The sequence below is a fragment of the Chelonoidis abingdonii genome, chromosome 3, assembly GCF_003597395.2.
Source record: "Chelonoidis abingdonii isolate Lonesome George chromosome 3, CheloAbing_2.0, whole genome shotgun sequence".
Classification (NCBI taxonomy): Eukaryota; Metazoa; Chordata; order Testudines; family Testudinidae; genus Chelonoidis; species Chelonoidis abingdonii.
This window is the reverse complement of record NC_133771.1, coordinates 119,494,406-119,513,536: the sequence shown is the minus strand read 5'-3', so window position 1 is coordinate 119,513,536 and position 19,131 is coordinate 119,494,406. Positions and strand designations below refer to the sequence as shown.

At 42.7% G+C, this 19,131-nt stretch overlaps 1 protein-coding gene across 1 annotated transcript in view; it reads right to left on the bottom strand.

Annotated features, from left to right (window-relative positions):
• Positions 1 to 2,786: 2,786 nt before the first annotated feature.
• CCDC170 (coiled-coil domain containing 170) overlaps positions 2,787 to 19,131 on the bottom strand; it is a 122,467-nt gene continuing 106,122 nt past the window's right edge. The window contains 3 exon segments of the mRNA XM_075064047.1: positions 2,787 to 4,782; positions 4,785 to 4,917; positions 16,854 to 17,090. Of these exon segments, the coding sequence (XP_074920148.1) occupies positions 4,718 to 4,782; positions 4,785 to 4,917; positions 16,854 to 17,090 (435 nt within the window). The 3' untranslated portion in view covers positions 2,787 to 4,717.

Genomic DNA, 19,131 nt, shown 5'->3' with positions numbered 1-19,131 from the left:
CAGCATCATGTGGTCTGATCACATGTCCTTATAGAGTCATAGCAGCCATTAAGGGGCAGCTGTATGTAGTGTTCTCAGGAAGGCTCCCCAGGTGGGAGATAAGTTTCTCAGATGGCCTATTGTTTTTTCCTAATGGTCCATTGCCCAGAACAGGCCCTTCCCCACCCACTATTTAGACTGACAGCATCTCGTCTAGTGGGTGTTACCCAGGTGAAACTACATTTGAAATACAGCTACGTAGTCAATATTCATAACTTCCGATACAAAGATGATACATGCACACAAATAGGATAATCATATCCAGCAAATCATAACTTTGGCAATGATACCTCACATGACTTACCTTGCATAAAATACAATTATGTCATAATCATATAATGATAATATTACTGTGAAGAATATTGTCAAACCTCCCTCTCCTCCCAAGCCAGTTATCCAGCTTCTAAACCTGTTGTTTCATTTGGTTTTGTGTGTTCCAATCCTACCAGTGCATAATCTTCTTCTCTAACTTCATGATACTTTCTCCTATTCAAGGAGTCTCTTTCTCTTCCTTTGATAGTCTATTCCACCATTTCTAGCACAGAAAACATATTACTATCAAAAAGTTTTGGTGACAACAGCATTTACAGTAGCTTTGCTCCAGAATTTTTGTATCTCTCTGGAAGTATACTCAAGATTTTCTTTGTCAACATTTTATAAGCTTTGGGTCCCCTCATTTGTTTTTTCGTCAAAATTATAACTGACCAGTTCACATGAGTACCATTGGTCCCTCTGTTTTTGAAGAAATGTCAATGGCTCATGTTCTCAAAGTTAAAAAAAAAAAAAAAATCTCCACCATGGGGATCTCATCTTCTAGGCTCAAACTCAGTAAAGCATTTCAGCTTGCTTAAGTGCTTTGCTGAATCAAGGCCCTATTGCATAATTTCTTTGTTTTCAAAATATACTAGTGACAAGTGTGTTATCAAGTACAAAAATTAACTCAAGATCACTTCTTTTTTTAAAACAATGTTTTATCAGAATTTTTGTGGCACGCATGATACAATATTGTATTTTATTCAGTACAAATACTGTAAGAGACAATTTGTTCAAGAAAAGATAGGCAGAGAGAAAGATTAAAATTCAACAAGTTATGGGCAATTCATTTGTTTAATTTCAGTGGTTACCTTGAAAATTGTAAACAAGGGGAGCCAAATTCTGCTCTGTTTACCATTGCAAATCTGAGTAACACCACTGCCTTCAGTGGAATTACTCCAGATTTACCACTGTAACTGAGAGCAAAATTTGCACATTATAAACAAATGCATTTCAATATTTTATTATATATATATATATATTTTGTACCTAATATAATCCTCTACTATAGTTAAAGGGTAATCCCGATAAAGAAATAGTGGCTGATTCTGCAAACTCTTACTCTTTTAATTCTTACTCACAGAAGCAAGCCAGTGAAAAAAATACTCTACTCCTATGAGTAATGGTTAGTGCATGGTATTCCAAGCCTTTTCAATCTTAAAACATATTTTGTGGAAGGTTTTAATTAGTTTGGATTTAGGTTGCGGCATCCTGGTTTGAAAATGAAAGATTCAAAGATAATTTTAATTAAATCAGTTTTCCTTGTGAAAAATAATGAGTCTGAAGTTCTCAACGTTACATGAAACAAAGCCCAATAGAAGATTACAAGTCAGCTTAAACTTTGTTCAGGGGTTAATTAAACTGCATGGTTAAAAAATCACTCTGAACTTTGTTCATGTCAAACTACTGCTTTATTTATTTTTTTATTTGCTTTAGTTAAATGAGCAAAGATGCCAGTAACTCTTCCAGAAGAAAAGCAAATATTTAGAATAAGGGATGTATTCACTGATGTACTATACTATGTCTGCATTTAGAACATTTTAAAAATTGCACATGATGTGTCTTATTTGGCAACAAAGTCAGAGACAAATTAGAACTCAGAAGTGCCTGATTCTGCTACTCGTGGTCTCAAAACACAAGAGACTAGACTAACCCTTTCTTTGGACTTGAGATGAAGTCCTGCCTCCATTGACGTCACCAGGGATTTTACTACTAACTTCAAAGGGGCCAGAATTTCACCCTTGGTCTCTTGGTTTGAGTACCCAGGAACTGTCATGCTCTAATCTTGACTGACACTGAATCTTTTTGTGGTCTTTAGCAAGTCGTCTAATTTATCTGCCTCAGTTTCCCCATCTGTAAAACAGAACTAAAAATACATATCTCTTAGGGGTGTTTTGAGGGACTACTTCTGAAAGTTGTCGAGTGCACTCAACTCCTATTGGGAGTACCTTCAACACCTAGTACGATCAGACACTAATTTCTTACTTTAGTTTGTTTATAAAGCATGTTTCAGTATTTTAAAAGTGTGTGTGTAAGAAACAACAGTTGACAGGGCTTTACACTAGCTGGCAAAGACTCTGTCCACTTATGTAATTATGAAACATACAAAAGCACAGGCTGAAACTACTATCAACCTCACCTGAGAATTAGTATATCTGTATATCCTCTTCCTACCTACACACCCCCAAGCAGTTCAGTTTGACCAATAAAATGCTAACCTGTAATCTGTTATTTTCAATGAAAGAGGTGCCTATATTTCAAGTTTTATTTTATATTTGTTAATATTAGAGGTTTTTCCTTTTTATTTGTGAATATTTGTTATCTGCATGTGAACAAACACTTTCACAATAGAAAATAAGAAAGGAAATGAGTGTTAATCTAAATAATTACAGGAACATGTGATTTACCATACCTGATCATACCACTGGCCTGCCAAATTTGGTATTCTCATTCAAAAATAACCAATAACTGATGTTTCAGAGAAAAGCAAAATAAAAAAAACTACACTGCATGTAGCCAATTGTGCATTACTTATGTAATCGCTCCTAATCCTATGCTAAAATCCTTTTTCTAAAACAATATTGTAAAGATTATAATTCATTTTCCTTAAAATATAGATTAATAATTTCAGTGATTGGAGTGATGTCTGTTGAGATGCCCCATCTCCTGGAAGCCTGAATTTCTCTCACTACAAGGGCATGTGCCTGTTGTGTGTTATTTTCTACACATGTGTGAGATGTACAAATGGGAGAGAGATTATATAAATGAAAGAACATCTGAGTGCTCAACTAAAATAGGATTTACAATTCAAAAAAACAAAATTAAATTATTTAATTATATAAGACCTTGAAGAGACACTAGTAAAAATCAGTTCTTCAAATTAAAAGTTATTTCTGGACAACAGTGAAGCAATATGTTGACCTAGTCCTTTATTTTTTTAATGAAATTTCTTCTTGTCATTAAATTTTTGATGCATTGAATCAGAATATTTTAAATTACATTTTAATTCAGTAGAGCTAGAATTTGAACGGCTTAACAAGCAACAGCCAGACAAATACAACAGCTAAGAAAAGATTGCTGCTGCTCTACAAAAGACATCATAACATTTTCTTTTCAGGAAGTAAAGGTAAGACATGATTCCATCAACAATACCTGTGATATTTAAATGACAGGACAGTGTGTGAAGAGATTAATATTGAAGAGACAGAAAATAACTTTAGACCTTTGTTTTGGCAACTCAGCAGTAAAAGAAGATTGGTACTGGAAGAATTGAGTTCTTCATGCCAAAAATGTGCTGCTTTTATGGCATACAAATACAATCAAATGTATGCAAACTAAAACCCCTTCATGAATAAAAACGCACAGAAGGGGAGCTTTGATTCTGAAAGTGGCAGCTGGGCAACCTCCATTCCACTGCGTCATTCTTAGCTGAAGGAAAAGCTAAAGGGCCATAGGGTCTGTTTCCCTCCTTGATTTTTGTAGCAGTCAAGATCCATTAGAAAGAACATTGCATAATTATGAGTCGATCTCGGCCATTCCAGGGGTCCCATACTACTGCATGGATATTAGCTAGCTTTGTGCCATCCACATGCTCCTAACCCCTCTACAGTATGTTAACTATGTAAAAGGGAACTTGCTGCAATTACAATGTGTGTTGCATCACAACTTAACACTGCTCTGAGGTGAGAGCATGCTGCTTCCTAACTTCATATCCTCTGGCTTTACACCACCCAATTAAGCTGCAGAGGGGCTAACAATGATGAGAGTGAGGTATGTGTTGGTTGGGGGATGTAACTGAATAGCTACCTCTCTTATCTGCCCAACAGAACTTTCACAATCTGGCTGTCCTATGAACCATGCAGCAGAGGCAGGTCTATAGCTCACATACTGTCTATCGAGCACATAGACCTTGATCACGTACAAGATTTATATTGGGGGTGATATGGCTTGCCTCTTATCAACCTATGTGAATTTGTACAGATAACTGTCATTAACAGTAGGAGGAATTACATGTTTGTTCCTGGACAGGGAAACAGACACCTATTCGCTGTATTAAAAATATTGCTTATTAAAAATACTTCTGTGTCTAGAGTGCAAGAAATTAAAATTTAGGTTGGATCCTTTTCTGTATTTTGTTTCACTGCTGGTACAGTGGGTGAAATCCTAGCTCTACTGAAGGCAATTGCTAACCTCCTCTTGACTTCAGTGGAGGCATGATTTCACTCTACATGTACATTTAGAAACAGATGGTTATAGGAATATTTTCTCAAATCATCTACAATCCCCTGAGGACTCAGTGTTGAAAATGAACAGCAGCATAAGAGCCAGCTGAGTTCTGTCCGGCTGTCTCTCAAAGAGGCACTGTTCAGTGAAGAAGCTGTAAGTGGCGTTGCGAGTGTTCATCTTGCCTCACTGCCACATCTTTGAGGAGACACAGGGAACAAAATGGTGCTGATGAGAATGGATCAACCCCTCGAGACGTGTGATGATTTCATAGTCAGGAAGCGCAAGGCTGGTAACGCTAAGGCCCAACATATGCGAGACCACCTCACGGAACTCTGCCAGCTGAAAGAGCAAACAAACAAATCAATCATTCAGTACAAGGGGAAGGCTGGAAAAACATTTACATACACACACACAGAGACAAGTAGTACATGTATCAGGGATTCAAAAATTATGTAATTGCTCCTTACAACTTGAAACTTTTGTCATTGTTCTTCTGCATGATTAGAGATTTTAGTGGACTAAATGGCTGGGGTGACTGGAGACTGGACATACAGTCTTCACCTCTAGGTTTAATAGTGGAAAAAAGTCATCATACAAAGTCTGTTGGGCAGCCTGTGTTTAAAGGCAGGGGGTTTTGATCCAGTTCCAAGTGGACAGGTGTCCACATGAAAAGTCACCATCAATATTGTTGGCAGTCACGGCAGGAAAATTAGGACAACAGCAGCTATGACACTGCATGCACACGGGTGACACATCTACTGAGTAAAAATGGCCCAGGTCTACATAGTCGCTTTTCAGATTAGAAGCACACTTTAATAAAAGCTATGAGGCAACATTCAGAGATCTTCTCTCCCAGATTAGATTTTCTAACCAAGCTAGTTTAGCACTAAGGGAAAGGAGAAGCATTAGCAGATGTGCCTGAACTTGCAGCTTCTAACTTCCCCATATTGCCAGGCTGCAGCCCTCGGCCAGCCTCCCCCAGCTAGTTCCCTTTAAATTACCTTCATCCAGCTCCAGCCGCTGGCATCAAAAGTATTTCAAACAAAGTAGAACTCAAAACGACATCTTTATGATATTGTCCTTTCCACCCAGGCATCTCTGCTTTTACATTCTTCAAATCTTCCTCCACCACTTGCAGGACAAGTCAACCCACCTGTCCAGTCCTGTCTCTCCTATGCCAGAAGAAGCCAGCAGGTAAACAATCCTTCTCCTGCTAAGATCTCTGCATTATGATGGAAGAGCCAGAGTATATACTGCCCTCCTTCCCACAACTTGTCCTGATTGGAGAGGAGAGGATTCTAGTTTCACCCTACACTAAGTCATGGTCCCAGACCCTTAAGGAAACAATAATGTGGGTTTTATCCCAGAAACCGAATTTTACCCTTAGACCACTTCCTTTCCCCCCAGCATCTGCCTCTGCCATTTCCTAGGCCCTCATCTGCTCCAGAACTTCTGGAACCTTAAAGGGGCATGTCAACGGTCAGGGCTTGGCTGGACTCAATCCTCACTATTTCTTAAAGGGACAGAACACCCTGTGACATCACCCATATCGGTCTTTGAACAGTGAGCTAGGTGGTTTTGCTGTTGGGATACTAGATGAATTTCTGTCATCATGGGCAAATAAGATAGCCCCCCACAACACAACACAATTAAAAGAGAGAGTAAGAGAGAGAAAGCTTTCTCCTCCACAATTTCTAAATGGTTTATTTATTTATTTATATTAGCAGCAGTACACAGAGGTCCCATCCAAGATCAAGGCCCCATTGTGCTAGAAAGGGTACAAACACAGAGTAAGCTAGACTCAGGCCCTGGAGAGCTAACAATCTAAACCCCCTTAACTCACTGACAATTAAGCTGTAAAATAGAAATACACTCCCAAAATACCCAGGTTACCCCTCCTCCCCCGAATGGAATCTAGGACATTAAGGTTATTACAGCATACCTAAACTAAATTCAAATTAAGAAAAAACAAATGCAAAGGCCAGATCCTGAAGACTTTAGTCAGGCAAAGTCTCACTGCAGTCAGCAACAGCTTGGGTAACTACAGACCGAGTGAAAACCGAGTACAGACCTTCAGGATTTACAGCTAAGTTCAGAAAAATAAATAAATCAAATCATCATAAAGTACTGAGGGATCTTAGGGATGCAGCCTGGTAATATCTGTCCTAAGTTAGGTCCAAAAGCTGTGAAAGGAAGGTTATAACAACAGGCTAAACAAATGCAGCACTGGAGGGGCCTCACATTTGGAAGCGCTCTTCCCAGTGACTTCAGAGCTGAGGCCGAAGGCTGTAGCTCAGATGTGGCGGTGGAATGCTGGAGCAGCACGGTGGAGAGTTATGGATTTTTTAAAGGGCTCGCTCAAGGTTGGCTCCAACAGGCCGCTGAGCTGGCATTTGTCAACCGGGACCTCAAACACGTTTTTTAAAAAAAATCTGGAGCGCCCATGTAGTCCTCTAGCTCTTGGATCCATGAGCCAGTTGGCCAGGGAGCATCCAGCAAGAGTAGCTCCTCATGTTCGTCCTTTCCTTCCCCCACTAACATCCTCAAAGCGCCTGATCAGATTAATTCCTTCCTGTAGATGAAAACTAGAAGAGGCTCCTCTTGCATCCTACTTTGGCCAAGAGGATACACTCAAGAGCCACATGGGAAACTCTCTTCTCCCATGGGATAAATATGATGCCTCAACAGCACTTCCAGTCCAAGCTGACCAACATGCTCAAGACTGAGCTTGTTGCATGTTTGTTGTTCTCTGTATCAACCTTTCCTTGAGTTGAAGTAACAGCCTTTATTTTTCAAATATTGCCTTCATTTTTCGGGAGGCAATTCCACTGTAATAAGCCAATTAAGGAACATGTGAGTATGCATGGTATAGCACTGTTAAATGCCAGAATGAAGGGAAGCCACAAACTCTCAAAGTATGTCTACGCTGCCATGCAAGCCACAGAATTGCTGACACAGGCCAACCGTGTTTTATTGTAGCATAAACATACCCTCAGACTACTACTCTGCTTGATTTCAGCCAGTGGAAGATGCATATAAAAGGATATATAGAAATATCACTATTTCCTTTCTTGTCATGGAGGAAAGTTACTGGCATAAATGGCTACATTTAAGGAACTGTAAACATTTTAGGAATTTGGAGTACTCACATACTTCATATCTACTCCACCCTTCTGTACACAGTATATCCATAATTTTCTTAGCCATCCTCTTATTCTTCCCCTGCAAACTTCATACTTATATCGTCTCAATCTCCTCCTTACAGCTTATCTGATATCACACACTTTGGTCTCGCTCCTGATGACATCATTTCACATATGTGCCCAAAAGGTCACCCCCTCACTGTCCTCAAATATATCATTATAATGACTTTAAGTCTTCTCAAGTGCCTCTCTTTGGTCACCCATGTCTCTGATCCATACAGAAAAGTTGGATTTACCATGTTTTGTATAGTGGTTCCTTAAATAACCTGAGTAACTGTTTATCATAAATCACTCCCACTTATCTTGCTCCAGACTTCTCCTGCACTCAGCAGCCTTGCTTGCAGTTCTCTGTCAATTTCTCCATTTGCTGCTAATAAATCATGAAGGTACTTACCCAGAAACCTAATTTAGGCACTGGCCCTCCATGTTAATATTCATCTGTCTTGGTTCTGTGCAAGTCAACTACATGACTTCAGCCTTTGTTTTACTCATTTTGAGGCCATACTTTGTTAGTTCCCTGTTCCAAGCATTGATTGTCTGGATCAAATCTTCCTATCAGCCATTAGCGCAATATCAGAACAGATTAACTTCATACTACCTATGAAGTCTGTCACAATTATGAATACTAACAGATTAAGCACTGATCCCTGGTAGAACCCAACCTTCACCTTGAAACCCTCCGTTACTCAGTGCATCTGCTCTTTATTATCATGGAACCATCATAAAAACCCATCATGACCTGGACAAGATTCTCTGTTATCCCACAAAATCATAGCAGAAGTCACCTAGGTAGTATGTTGAATGCTTTTTCCAAATTGAGGAAAGCCCATGTGTACCCGATGTTTCCCTCCAACTTCTTTACCACTATTTGTTTAGCAATGCACATACCATCTGTTGTTCCTTTTCTAAAACCAAAATTATGCCTTTCTTAAAAAGGGTTCCACTATTTGGCAAATGCGGATATCTATGATTCTCTCCGTTTCATGCAGTGAGAAAAAACTTAAATCCTTGGTACACCTCTACCCCGTTATAACCTGGTCCTCAGGAGACAAAAAAAACCTCACCGCGTTATAGGTGAGACCGTGTTATATCAAACTTGCTTTGCCCCCTCCATTCCTTGTTCCCTGTCTGCCCCCTCCAGAGACCCCTGTCCCTAATCACCCCCAGAACCCCACCCCCTACCCAACTCCCCTGTCACGACTGCTCCGACCCCTATCCACCCTCCCTACAGTCTGACAGGCACTCACCGGCAGCAGAGCAGCCCTGCCCCAGCCCGCTCCACTCCACCACCTCCCACCCGCGGTGCTCCGCTTCCTCCCGTCGGTGAGTGCGGAGAGGTTGGTGAAAGGACGCCCCCCGTACTCACCTGCAGTGGGAAGTGGAGCACTGCGGCTGGGAGCTGGCGAAGTGGAGTAGGCTGGGGCCAGGCTGCTCCGCTTCCGCCGCTGCTGGTGAGTGCGGGAGGGATCCCTTTCCCCAGGAACCCTCCCCTGAGCGACACGGCTGGGGCTGGGGAAGCAGAGTGAGCTGCTCCCGGCCCTCCGCGCCACTCTGGAACTGCGGCACCCCAAAAGTGCCCTCCCACAGATCCCCTGACCACCCCCGAGACCGTCTGCCCCTTATTGAACCCCTCGGTCCCAGCCTGGCCCAGCCCCCTTAACGCGCTGCTCAGAGGAGCATGTCAGAGCTTTACCGCCTTGTATGCGAACCCGTGTTATATTGGGTTGCGTTATATCAGGGTAGAGGTGTACTTCGAACAGTCGTGTATCTCACCTTTTGTTTGTATATCAGTACCAGTATGGACGTTCTCCATTCTCTTGGCATTTCTTTCTTTTTAAACTGAGCACAGGACTCACCTGAGCCAGCATACACCAATCTCTCTCAAGTCTTTGATCATCTCTGCGATGACTTTGTCTAAACCTGTTGCTTTTCTGGATGCAATCTTCAGCAGTGCAGCCTTGACGTTTGCCTCTGACAAGTCAACAGATACTCAGTGTAACTGTAGCTGTGTCAGACACAGGATATTAGACAGACAAGGTGATGAGGTAATATCTTTGACTGGACCAACTTCAAAAGCTTTTCTCTCTCACCTACAGAAGTTGGTCCAATCAAAGATATTACCTCACCCGCCTTGTCTCAAGTCAATAGATAAACACTAAGAAAATCAGCTTTCTGCTAATGAATTGTAGCAAGAAAACAGGAAAATTTGTTTGTTCAAGAAAGAGGTGAAAAGAGAGCTGACTGCCCTGCAGAGCAAAATACATTATAATAAACTGACCAAAGAGCAACATTGCTCCCCTTGCAAAAGTGCTAAACAAGAGACATTGATTTTCATTCAGACTATTTTAACAAAGTGACAGGTCAAACAAAAGCAACATAAGGAGCAGTACAAATACACCTCTACCTCGATATAACGCTGTCCTCGGGAACTAAAAAATCTTAGCACATTACAGGTGAAACCATGTTATACTGAACTTGCTTTGATCCACCGGAGTGCGCAGCCCAGTCCCGCCAGAGCATTGCTTTACCACATTATATCCAAATTCATGTTATATCAGGTGGCATTATATTGAGGTAGCGGTGTATCTACTGAAATATTTTCTTAATGCTACAGTATGTCTTGCCTGGATCAGAGCTACACATTTGTGTTCCTAATTTGATGCACTGCTGTATGTGTTTCATGAATATTTATTAAAATTTTGTACTAAAATATTTAGTGACTAGAAAAAGAAAACAATGAAAATTCTGCTTCAACTTTGCCAACCATCATCATCATCATGACAAATATCCAAGGGCCATGGCTTTGTGGCAAAACAAGCATCACCTGGGTTTATCTCTGGCAAGGAGTTTGAGTGGTCTGGCTGCATATTCAGCATATGTCCATCACTGGCAATCCTGTTGTGTCACCAAAACTTTTGGTGGCCACATGATCTCTGACCATGTGGCCACGGTCCTTGGTACACACTTCAGAATTCATTGGTTTTCCATTCTTATATGTCCATACCAAGAAAGCTGCCAAAACTGAACTGATGCTGATGGAAGGATTGCTGGATTTGGCTTTGAATATACTCGTGTCTGATTTTGCCATGCCACTTGATATGGAACAGCTGGTGGAGATCACAAGAATCAAAAACGTCAATCTGCTGTTCTTCAGCTTTCCTCAGTGCCCACATTTCACTTTCATACAAGAGACTTGGTATAACTGGTTGTTATGGGGTGGACTAGGCCCAAAGGCCCCCTGCTGGAGGCTTCAGGGTTCTGCTACACCCATCCCAGGAAAGGAGCAGTGGAGAGGTCCTCCAAGCAGGTTAGAGTAGCTGTAGGGGAAGCAGCCAATCAGGGCCCAGGACGACCATATAAAAGGAGATGCAGAACAGAGCACAGTTAGTTGCTGCATGAAGCAGGAGAAGAACGGATAGCAGGCCTGGCTGCCGGAAGAGCTGCAGGATTACAGACACCTAAGTCTGCTGGCAGGGACTGGGGGAGCAAGAAGCTACTGGCTGGTTGCTAGGGACTGAGTAAGTACTGAGCCTGGGGTCAGCTACAGAAAGATAGCATCTCCAGGGAGGAAGCCCTGAGGATACAGCCTCATACCAGGGCTGGAACCTATCAAACATTAAAATATTGCATTTCAGTGCTTGAGCTGAATCAATATCAAAATAAAATATATTTGGAATTTTCTTTGTGGTTGATTATGTATAAAGGCCATGTAGGGATCTCAACAATTGCTTTGAATGCTCTTTAGACTGATCTTATTAAGACAGATGATATTAGATTTAATAAAATGCAAGTATTATTCTGGAATATGCAGTAATGACAGCTAAAATTGATATGTTTTTCTTTTCATAGTGCAAATACAGAGCTCTAAGAGATTACAGGTGCTGGGGTGGGGGGGCTGTGCAGGGCTTAGGATCCCCTTTGGTGCTGTGGGGGGTGGCGGGGGTGGCAGGCTCCCTACCCAGTTCCGCGTGTCCCTGCAGCTCCTAGGGGGAGGCGTGGCCAGAGGGGCTCCGTGTGCTGCTCCTGCCACAAGAGCCAGCTCCACAGCTCCCCCTGGCCGGGAACCACAGCCAATAGGAGCTGCAGGAGTGGTGCCTGCAGGTGCACGCAGCACGTGGAGCCCCCTGACCCCTCCACTTAGGAGCTGCAGGGACATGGCGATGGGAGCCAGGGAGCCTCCGACCCCAAGGTAAGCACCACCCCTTTGCCCCAACCCCCAGCTCTGAGCCCCCTCCCACACAGACTGCTGCCGCTGCTGGCCACTGCAGAAGTCATGGACGTCATGGAAAGTCACAGAATCCGTGACCTCCATGACAGACACACAGCCTTACTTATACATAATATTATCTCAGCACTCTCCCCCACCCTCAAGTTTTGGCCTCTGTTTTCAGTTCAAGCAATATTTTTCTCTATAAATGAATGACTTCCTTCAATATTTATTTTATTATTATACCTCCAGATATATTTTTGCCTTAACTATGCTGCAGCCTCTGTTCCTTCCACACTGGTTCCTAGGCCCAGCCTCCTTGTCCAACCAGTCTCAGGCTCCTCTTTGCCTCTCCTCCCTCTCCCCCAGCTCCTTGTCCACTCTCGGTGTTCCCTACCCCCAGCCAACTGGCTCCCAGTCGCCTAGCCATTTCCCTCACTGGATCTAGTCACAAGCTCCCCTTCCCACAAGCTCCCAGTTTCCTTGTCCAGCCAACATCAGTCTCAGTTTCTCTCCTCCCTCTCCAGTGCAACCAGGCTCCTTGTTGCAATCTACTCTTTTTCCTCTCCCCTCAGTCTGATGTTTGTCCTCTCTGTATTCAGATCGGATGGCTTCCTCCTCCACACTGCATGGGTGGCCCAGCAGTAGGAGGAGGGTCACTGGGAGCACAGGAGAGACAGGCTCATAGTTCCAGTGCCTGGCCAAGAGCAGCTGAGAGCAGATATTACAGGAAAAGCCCAGTCTGGGCTGGAGCATGCTCAGTCACTCTGTGGGGATGGTGCACGTGCAGCCCAGTCACAGAGGCAGCCATGAGTGGCTCTAACATGCTCAGTGTAGATGGTATCTTCAGTGATTTTTAGTTCCTAAAATCTAAGAATTCTCTACTGAGCATATGTGAACTGAAATTTTTTCAGACATGTAACCCTTCATGAAAATCTGCCCAGATTTGGCAGAGACAGCAAAAGGCTTGTTCCTTAACATAAAGGACAACTCCATGCTAAATTTCAAGTCCCTGTTTCAAAGCATGGGAGCATTACAGCTTTTCAAAGACACTGCTGCCAGGATTCTTTTTTGAAAACATGACCAAAACAATCATTTTACCTAGCTTTGTTCCTGGAAATGGGTGAACTGTTTTAGCTGAAATTTTCCCATAAACTCAAAACAGTCTTGTAATGGGAAGTGTTGGGAAACCTCAATAATTGTCCCACCTGTAATAATCAAACACAAGCAATATGTAGTAGAAATAGATGCACATATGTGATATGCAACAATGCAATTGGTGGTTTTAATTTTGCACCTTCCAATGACCTCTACACTCTCATTCTGAATTCCAAGATAACAGTATAAAGCATTTATTTATATCTAAACCTCGGAGGTTCATGAAGTATCAGATCTTAATGTCACAAGATCCTGATACCAGGACTCATGCAGCTGAGTTTCCTCACATGAGCCTGGGTCTAGCTGCTTCAACCTTCAGATGATAGCTTAAATGAGCCAAGCAGGGCTGTGGAAGAATTGTCTGATTGGCTGGCTGGATCAAATTGGCTGAAAGGGATCAACAGGTCTGCATTTATGCTCAGCAGCAGATCGCTGGCTGCTCAACACTTACACCCTGTGATCATCCTGGCCTGCCTTGTTTCCAGCCTTGTTCCTGTCCTCTCCAGTCTGCCCCAGCCCTACTTTTTTGCCTGGCTTCTGACTCTGGCTGTGACTCCTGGCTCTGGTGATGATCTTTGGCTTGATTCCTGGTTCCTAACTCCAGCTTTGGCCTGTGACTCTTGACTCCTGTCTCCAGCTCTAACGACTAGGTCAGACTGCCCAGGTCCTGATCCTGACAGATTGAGCAACCCCCTGCCCCAAAAAGCTTTGTTCAGCTTTTCGGATGGACCCCCCGAAAGCCAATGTCTCTTTACTGGAGTTAGTGCACACCCTGCTGAATCTATAGCATAAGATCGATGCCTGATAGGTGCAGAATGCAGGCTGCAGGCCATTAGTGCCATTAGTGATTCAGACCCATCGAGAACCAAAGTTTCCAATGCCTGACAAGCTTGATGGTGACCACAGAAAATTCCATCAGTTCTTAAATCAATGCCACCTCTTGTTCCTGCTGTATCTACAGTCGTTTTCCACCATCTGAACCAGGGTGGGACTTCTTAGCCTGCTGTCCAGGGAACCACTGGTCTGAGCTTCCCCATTGCCTGAGAAATCCAGTCCCCTAATTGAGTCAGTTCAAGGAGTTTGCCCAAGCCATGTCGGTGATCTTCAACCATCCAAATCACAAGCATATAGCAGAATCCAAGTTCCAGATCCTCAGGCAGGGATGCTGGCCAGTTGCTAATGATGCTGAAGATTTTCAGTGCCTGGTGACACAAAATGAAACAAGGTGCTATCACTTCTGGCTTCATCTAAAGAATGAAATCAAGGATGAGCTGGTGTGGCTAGAACCTCCCAGCTTGTCCAGGCTCATTTATCAACCTGTCCATCGAGATTATCAATCGCTTATCAGAACGCCACCAAGAAAGAAGAATGGCTTCTCAACCCACGCCCAACTTAACAGCTCCAGCTAGTCAACATCCAGCACCCACTCTACAGCCTGAACTCATGCAGGCTGATATGGCCCAGACCCACTCCGAAGCAGAGAAGGCCTGATATTAGGCATCATTAGGTGTCTGTCTCCACTGTGAGAAATCTGGGCACTTAGCCTCAACGTGCCCCACAAAGGCCCGTTATGCATCTTCATCAGGAAATGCCAAGTTCCACTCCCCACATCTGTCCAGCATACCTAATCAGAGCCCAACTCAGCTTCTGCTCAGTCCACGGCATTCTGTCACATCTGAGGCCAGCTTGAAAGCACTGATTGACTCTGGCATCTCCAGTAGTTTTATGGACTTGGTCTTCATTTGAATGCAGTGAATCCCAACTCATAAGGCCTTAGCTGATCTAAGAGAATCCATTGACAGATCACTCCTCATCAGGTCCCATCATGCATGATACTGCATGCTTAGAACTCACAAGTCTTCAGGGCCATCGCAAAACTCTTCCGTTTCCACAATTTGCCTACTGCTTCTGGCACAAGGTTTTAAATTCCTGGTAGAGCTCCTTACCTCATCAGCATACCACTCACAGATCACACCAATGGACAGACCAAACCAGATCTTAGAGCAGTACATCTAGTGCTTCCTGAATTATGACCAGGATAGTAGGGTTTCCCTGCCTTATGCAGAGTTGGCCTACAACAGTTCGATCCAGGTCTCCCCCCCACAGAGCCCATTCTATGCCAATTGCAACTTCCATCCCTGCTTTCATGCAGCACTGACCACAGACTCCCTGGCCACCATCTGCATCACCTGCAACAAGAACTTATTGAACATCTGGAAGCCACCAAAGTAACCTACAAGCATTATGACAATAGCAGCTGCCAGGATGCACCAAACTTTAGTGTCAGGGACAGGGTCTTTATATCATCTCAGAATCTGAAAACAACCCAACCATCAGCTAAGTTGGCTCACGAATACTTAGGCCCATTCGATATTCTTGAGCAGGTCAACCTGGTGACACTCAAGCTTCAATGACCACAGTCAATGAAGACCTATCCAGTGTCCCAAGTCTCTCTCTTAAAACCTTACCTATATAACCCTTTCTTTGGTCAATCCAACCCATCACTGCTGCCCATAACAGTCCCTGGACAAGAAGAGTACCCTGACAGATTCTTGACTCCAAGCAAGTTTAATTGCTTGGTGGACTAAGATGACTATGGTCCTGATGACTAGTCATGGGAGCTAGCAGAGAACATTCGTGAATCAAGATTAGTATGTGATTTTCATTGGGTCTATCTGAAAGAAGTCCAGGTGAAGGGTCCCAGAAGGTGCTCCTGACAGGGGGTTACTGTCAGGAACTATGGCATTGAGTTCCCTCGACAGAGCCTAGTGCTAGCCAGTTCAGCATTCAGGAAGGTTAAAGGTTAATGAGTCTAGCTGGGCTGCAGCAGAATTGCCTGATTGGCTGGCCCACCTAATTGGCCAAAAGGAGACAAAAAGATCTGCATTTAAGCTCAGCAGAAGCAGCAGTTTGCTGGCTGCTCGATGCTTACACTCACAACTGCCATCTCTCCTTTGCCTGCCTTGTTCCCAGCCTTGCTCCTGCCTTGTATCCAGTCTTGGCTCTGACCTTGCTCCGGTTCTGCTCCAATCCACTCTTGCCCTGTTCTGATCCTGCCTCAGTATTCCCCCAGCTCTACTCCTCTGCCTGGTTTTTTACTCTGGCTGGGACCTCTGACTCCAGTTAGGCTCTGGCTCTAGTCCTTGGATTGCTCTTTGACTTCAGCTTTGGCCCAGGGCTCTGGCTACCAACTCCTATCCCTGGCATTAACTGCCAAGCATTGCTCAGACTCTAACCTCTAGGTCAGACCACCCACATTCCAGTCCTGACACCTGGTTTGTTGAAAGAAAAAAAAAAGTTACCTTTGATATATTTTAAAAATATTTTTGAATTTCCCATGAATCTGTCGCCTATATATGGCAAAGTGACTATGTTTTAATGGCTGATAAACATGAAAAATGGAATCCATAACAAAGAAGCTGGAGTTCTAAAGTATTTTTTAATTTAACTTCTCCAAAATGTGGCATAAACTGAATACTTAGTGGCATACAGTGACACAAAATGTCTTATTTGGCACTCTTTTGGGATGAGTTGCATAATTCTGATGACTTCGCCACTCATGAATAATGCAGCCACCCCAAACTCATGTCAGTAAAACTTTAATACTAACATACACACGTTTTCAGAATGGCAGTATAATTAGTCCAGATACCAAGTTCTCACTTTCCAAATGGCATCTAACAATTATCTATCACATTTATACCTACCTGCCTTTCTCTTTTTGATACCTCTGCCAGGGTTGTTTTAAGTGCCTTCAGTTCACTGGTAACTGCTTCTAGCATACTCCTGGCCCTTTCTTTATCCTCCTTAGCTTCATGCTCTGTAAACTGTAGTTCTGATTTGACACAGATCAGCTGCTTCTCAGCCTTCTCCTTCATCTTTTCCAGCTTGCCTTGAGACTTGTTTAGTTCCTCAATGGTTCTAGTCTGTTCTAGAGTTTTGACCTACAAGATCAATAAACGGACTCTTTTAAGTTCTTCACATTGCTATTTATGAGAACCCTATAGCGAGATGGCTATTCTAGAATATATTTATTTCTGCAGAGCTGAAGATAGTTTTTTGCTACTGTAAAGCAACAAACATTTTCACAAGAAATTCAGAACTAGTGTTTCATTTAAGTTGAAAACTTTTTCTCCCAGGTTTGATAGAATACATTTTTTGAAGACAATTACAACAACACACATTGGAATGTGTTCAACTGTAGCCATGTCGGGTATTCCACATCCCACAACACTAACTCCAAGTCTTCCAGACTGTATTTACAGCTGCTATGTAGTACATACTTAAAGGTTAATGAAAGATTCCAAAATAGCAAAGATCTCTTGACTTTATTATACTATTTTCTTTGCCACATAGATTTCAGTAGTTCGCCATTAACATATGTTGTTATACTTCATAGTTAGTGTTCCATGTTTTCAGTTTTTACTGATTTTCACCAATAAATTATCAGGTTTTTTAATTAAAGGAGTTCAATTTTTATTGATTTACATGTGTTTATCAATTCTCTCTCTCTCTAAAACCTTATTTTTGTTACACACTGACACTTTAAGCGATTGTTGTGTCCTGCAGCTCTGAGACTGAAGCAGTTCTGTAGCATAAAACACAGAACACACTCACGGTTGAGGCTGGAAAAATCAAACAACGTTAGAATTGTGCTCTGATTGGCTCACAAGGAGATGCTGCCCACCTACTTCTTTGTGTGCACTAAGTGCAGCACTGATATTTAAACAGCCAGTCCTCCACAGATAAAGATAAGGTAAACCTGGCAGGAAAATGCAAATCTATGCCTGAACAACAACAAGAAAATCAGTGCAGAGAAACTTTCAAGAAAAAGACAGGAGTGAAGAGGATGCATTGTGCTGCAAGTACCACAGCACTGAGGTCAGTGCTCATGCTGACAGAATAAAGGAGTAAGTTGAAAACAAGTGACACAAGAAGCTTAAAGAAGAAAGAGAGCTTTTGGATAAACAGTCAATATCAGGAGCTTTCTTTCATTAAAGCCCTAGTGAGAGGACGCAGCATGATTGTGCCAATGAATTTGTGTGTGCTTTGTTTCACCGGACAACCGCTGTTAATTGCTAAGGGCCCTATTGTTGACTTTGTGCAACAATACTGTCCAGCAGCAAAACCCCTTCCTAACGCAGACTACCTCACTCATAAGTATCTGAAGGAAAACAACAATGCTTCAGAATCTAAATGGATGGAATGAATTGATGGAAATGTGGTGTCTAGGCTGATTTTTGATGAGTCTCCTCATGCCTTGGATGGTCTGATTTTTGGCCTTTCGTTTTTGTTTTCAAAGTGAATAAACCTACATTCTTTTGTGCTGATGTGACATTCATCCCCTCTGCTGACACCTGTTTTGTTGAGGCAGCAATAACTGACATGTTTGAGATGTATCAACTAACTTGGGATAACGTGGCCACAATTAACACAGATTCTGATTCCTACATGGCTAAGTTTGCACGGCAGATGTTACCTATTACCTGTCCTGCTAATCTAATTAACATTGCACTGTCAGCAGCTATTGCTACAGAAGAAATTAAAGAGGTGAAATCATTGGATCATTGGATTCGGGGTCATTTTCAAGCATGCAGACAAGTTGAAGGCTTTGTTTTACACAGTGCGAGACGAAATGCAGAGCCAACTGCCGATTACCTACCCGTTATGCCACATCAGTGGATGAGCTTGTACTTCACTGCCTGTTATGTAAATAACATGTGGATTGTGCTAATGTGTCTCCTAGATCATACTGAATTTGTTGGTTCTAAAGCAGAAACTCTGAAGAGACTGGCAAATAACCAAAATTATAGCCAGATTCTGCCCACCAAGGTAATGTTCATTGTTGAAAACTTGGAATCGTGTGAGGGTACGTCTACACTGCATGATTATTTCGAAGTAGTTTAAACCGATATTACAAAACCGATGTTATAAAATCGGTTTTGCGCGTCCACAATGCGATCACAAAATCGATTGCTTGCGTCC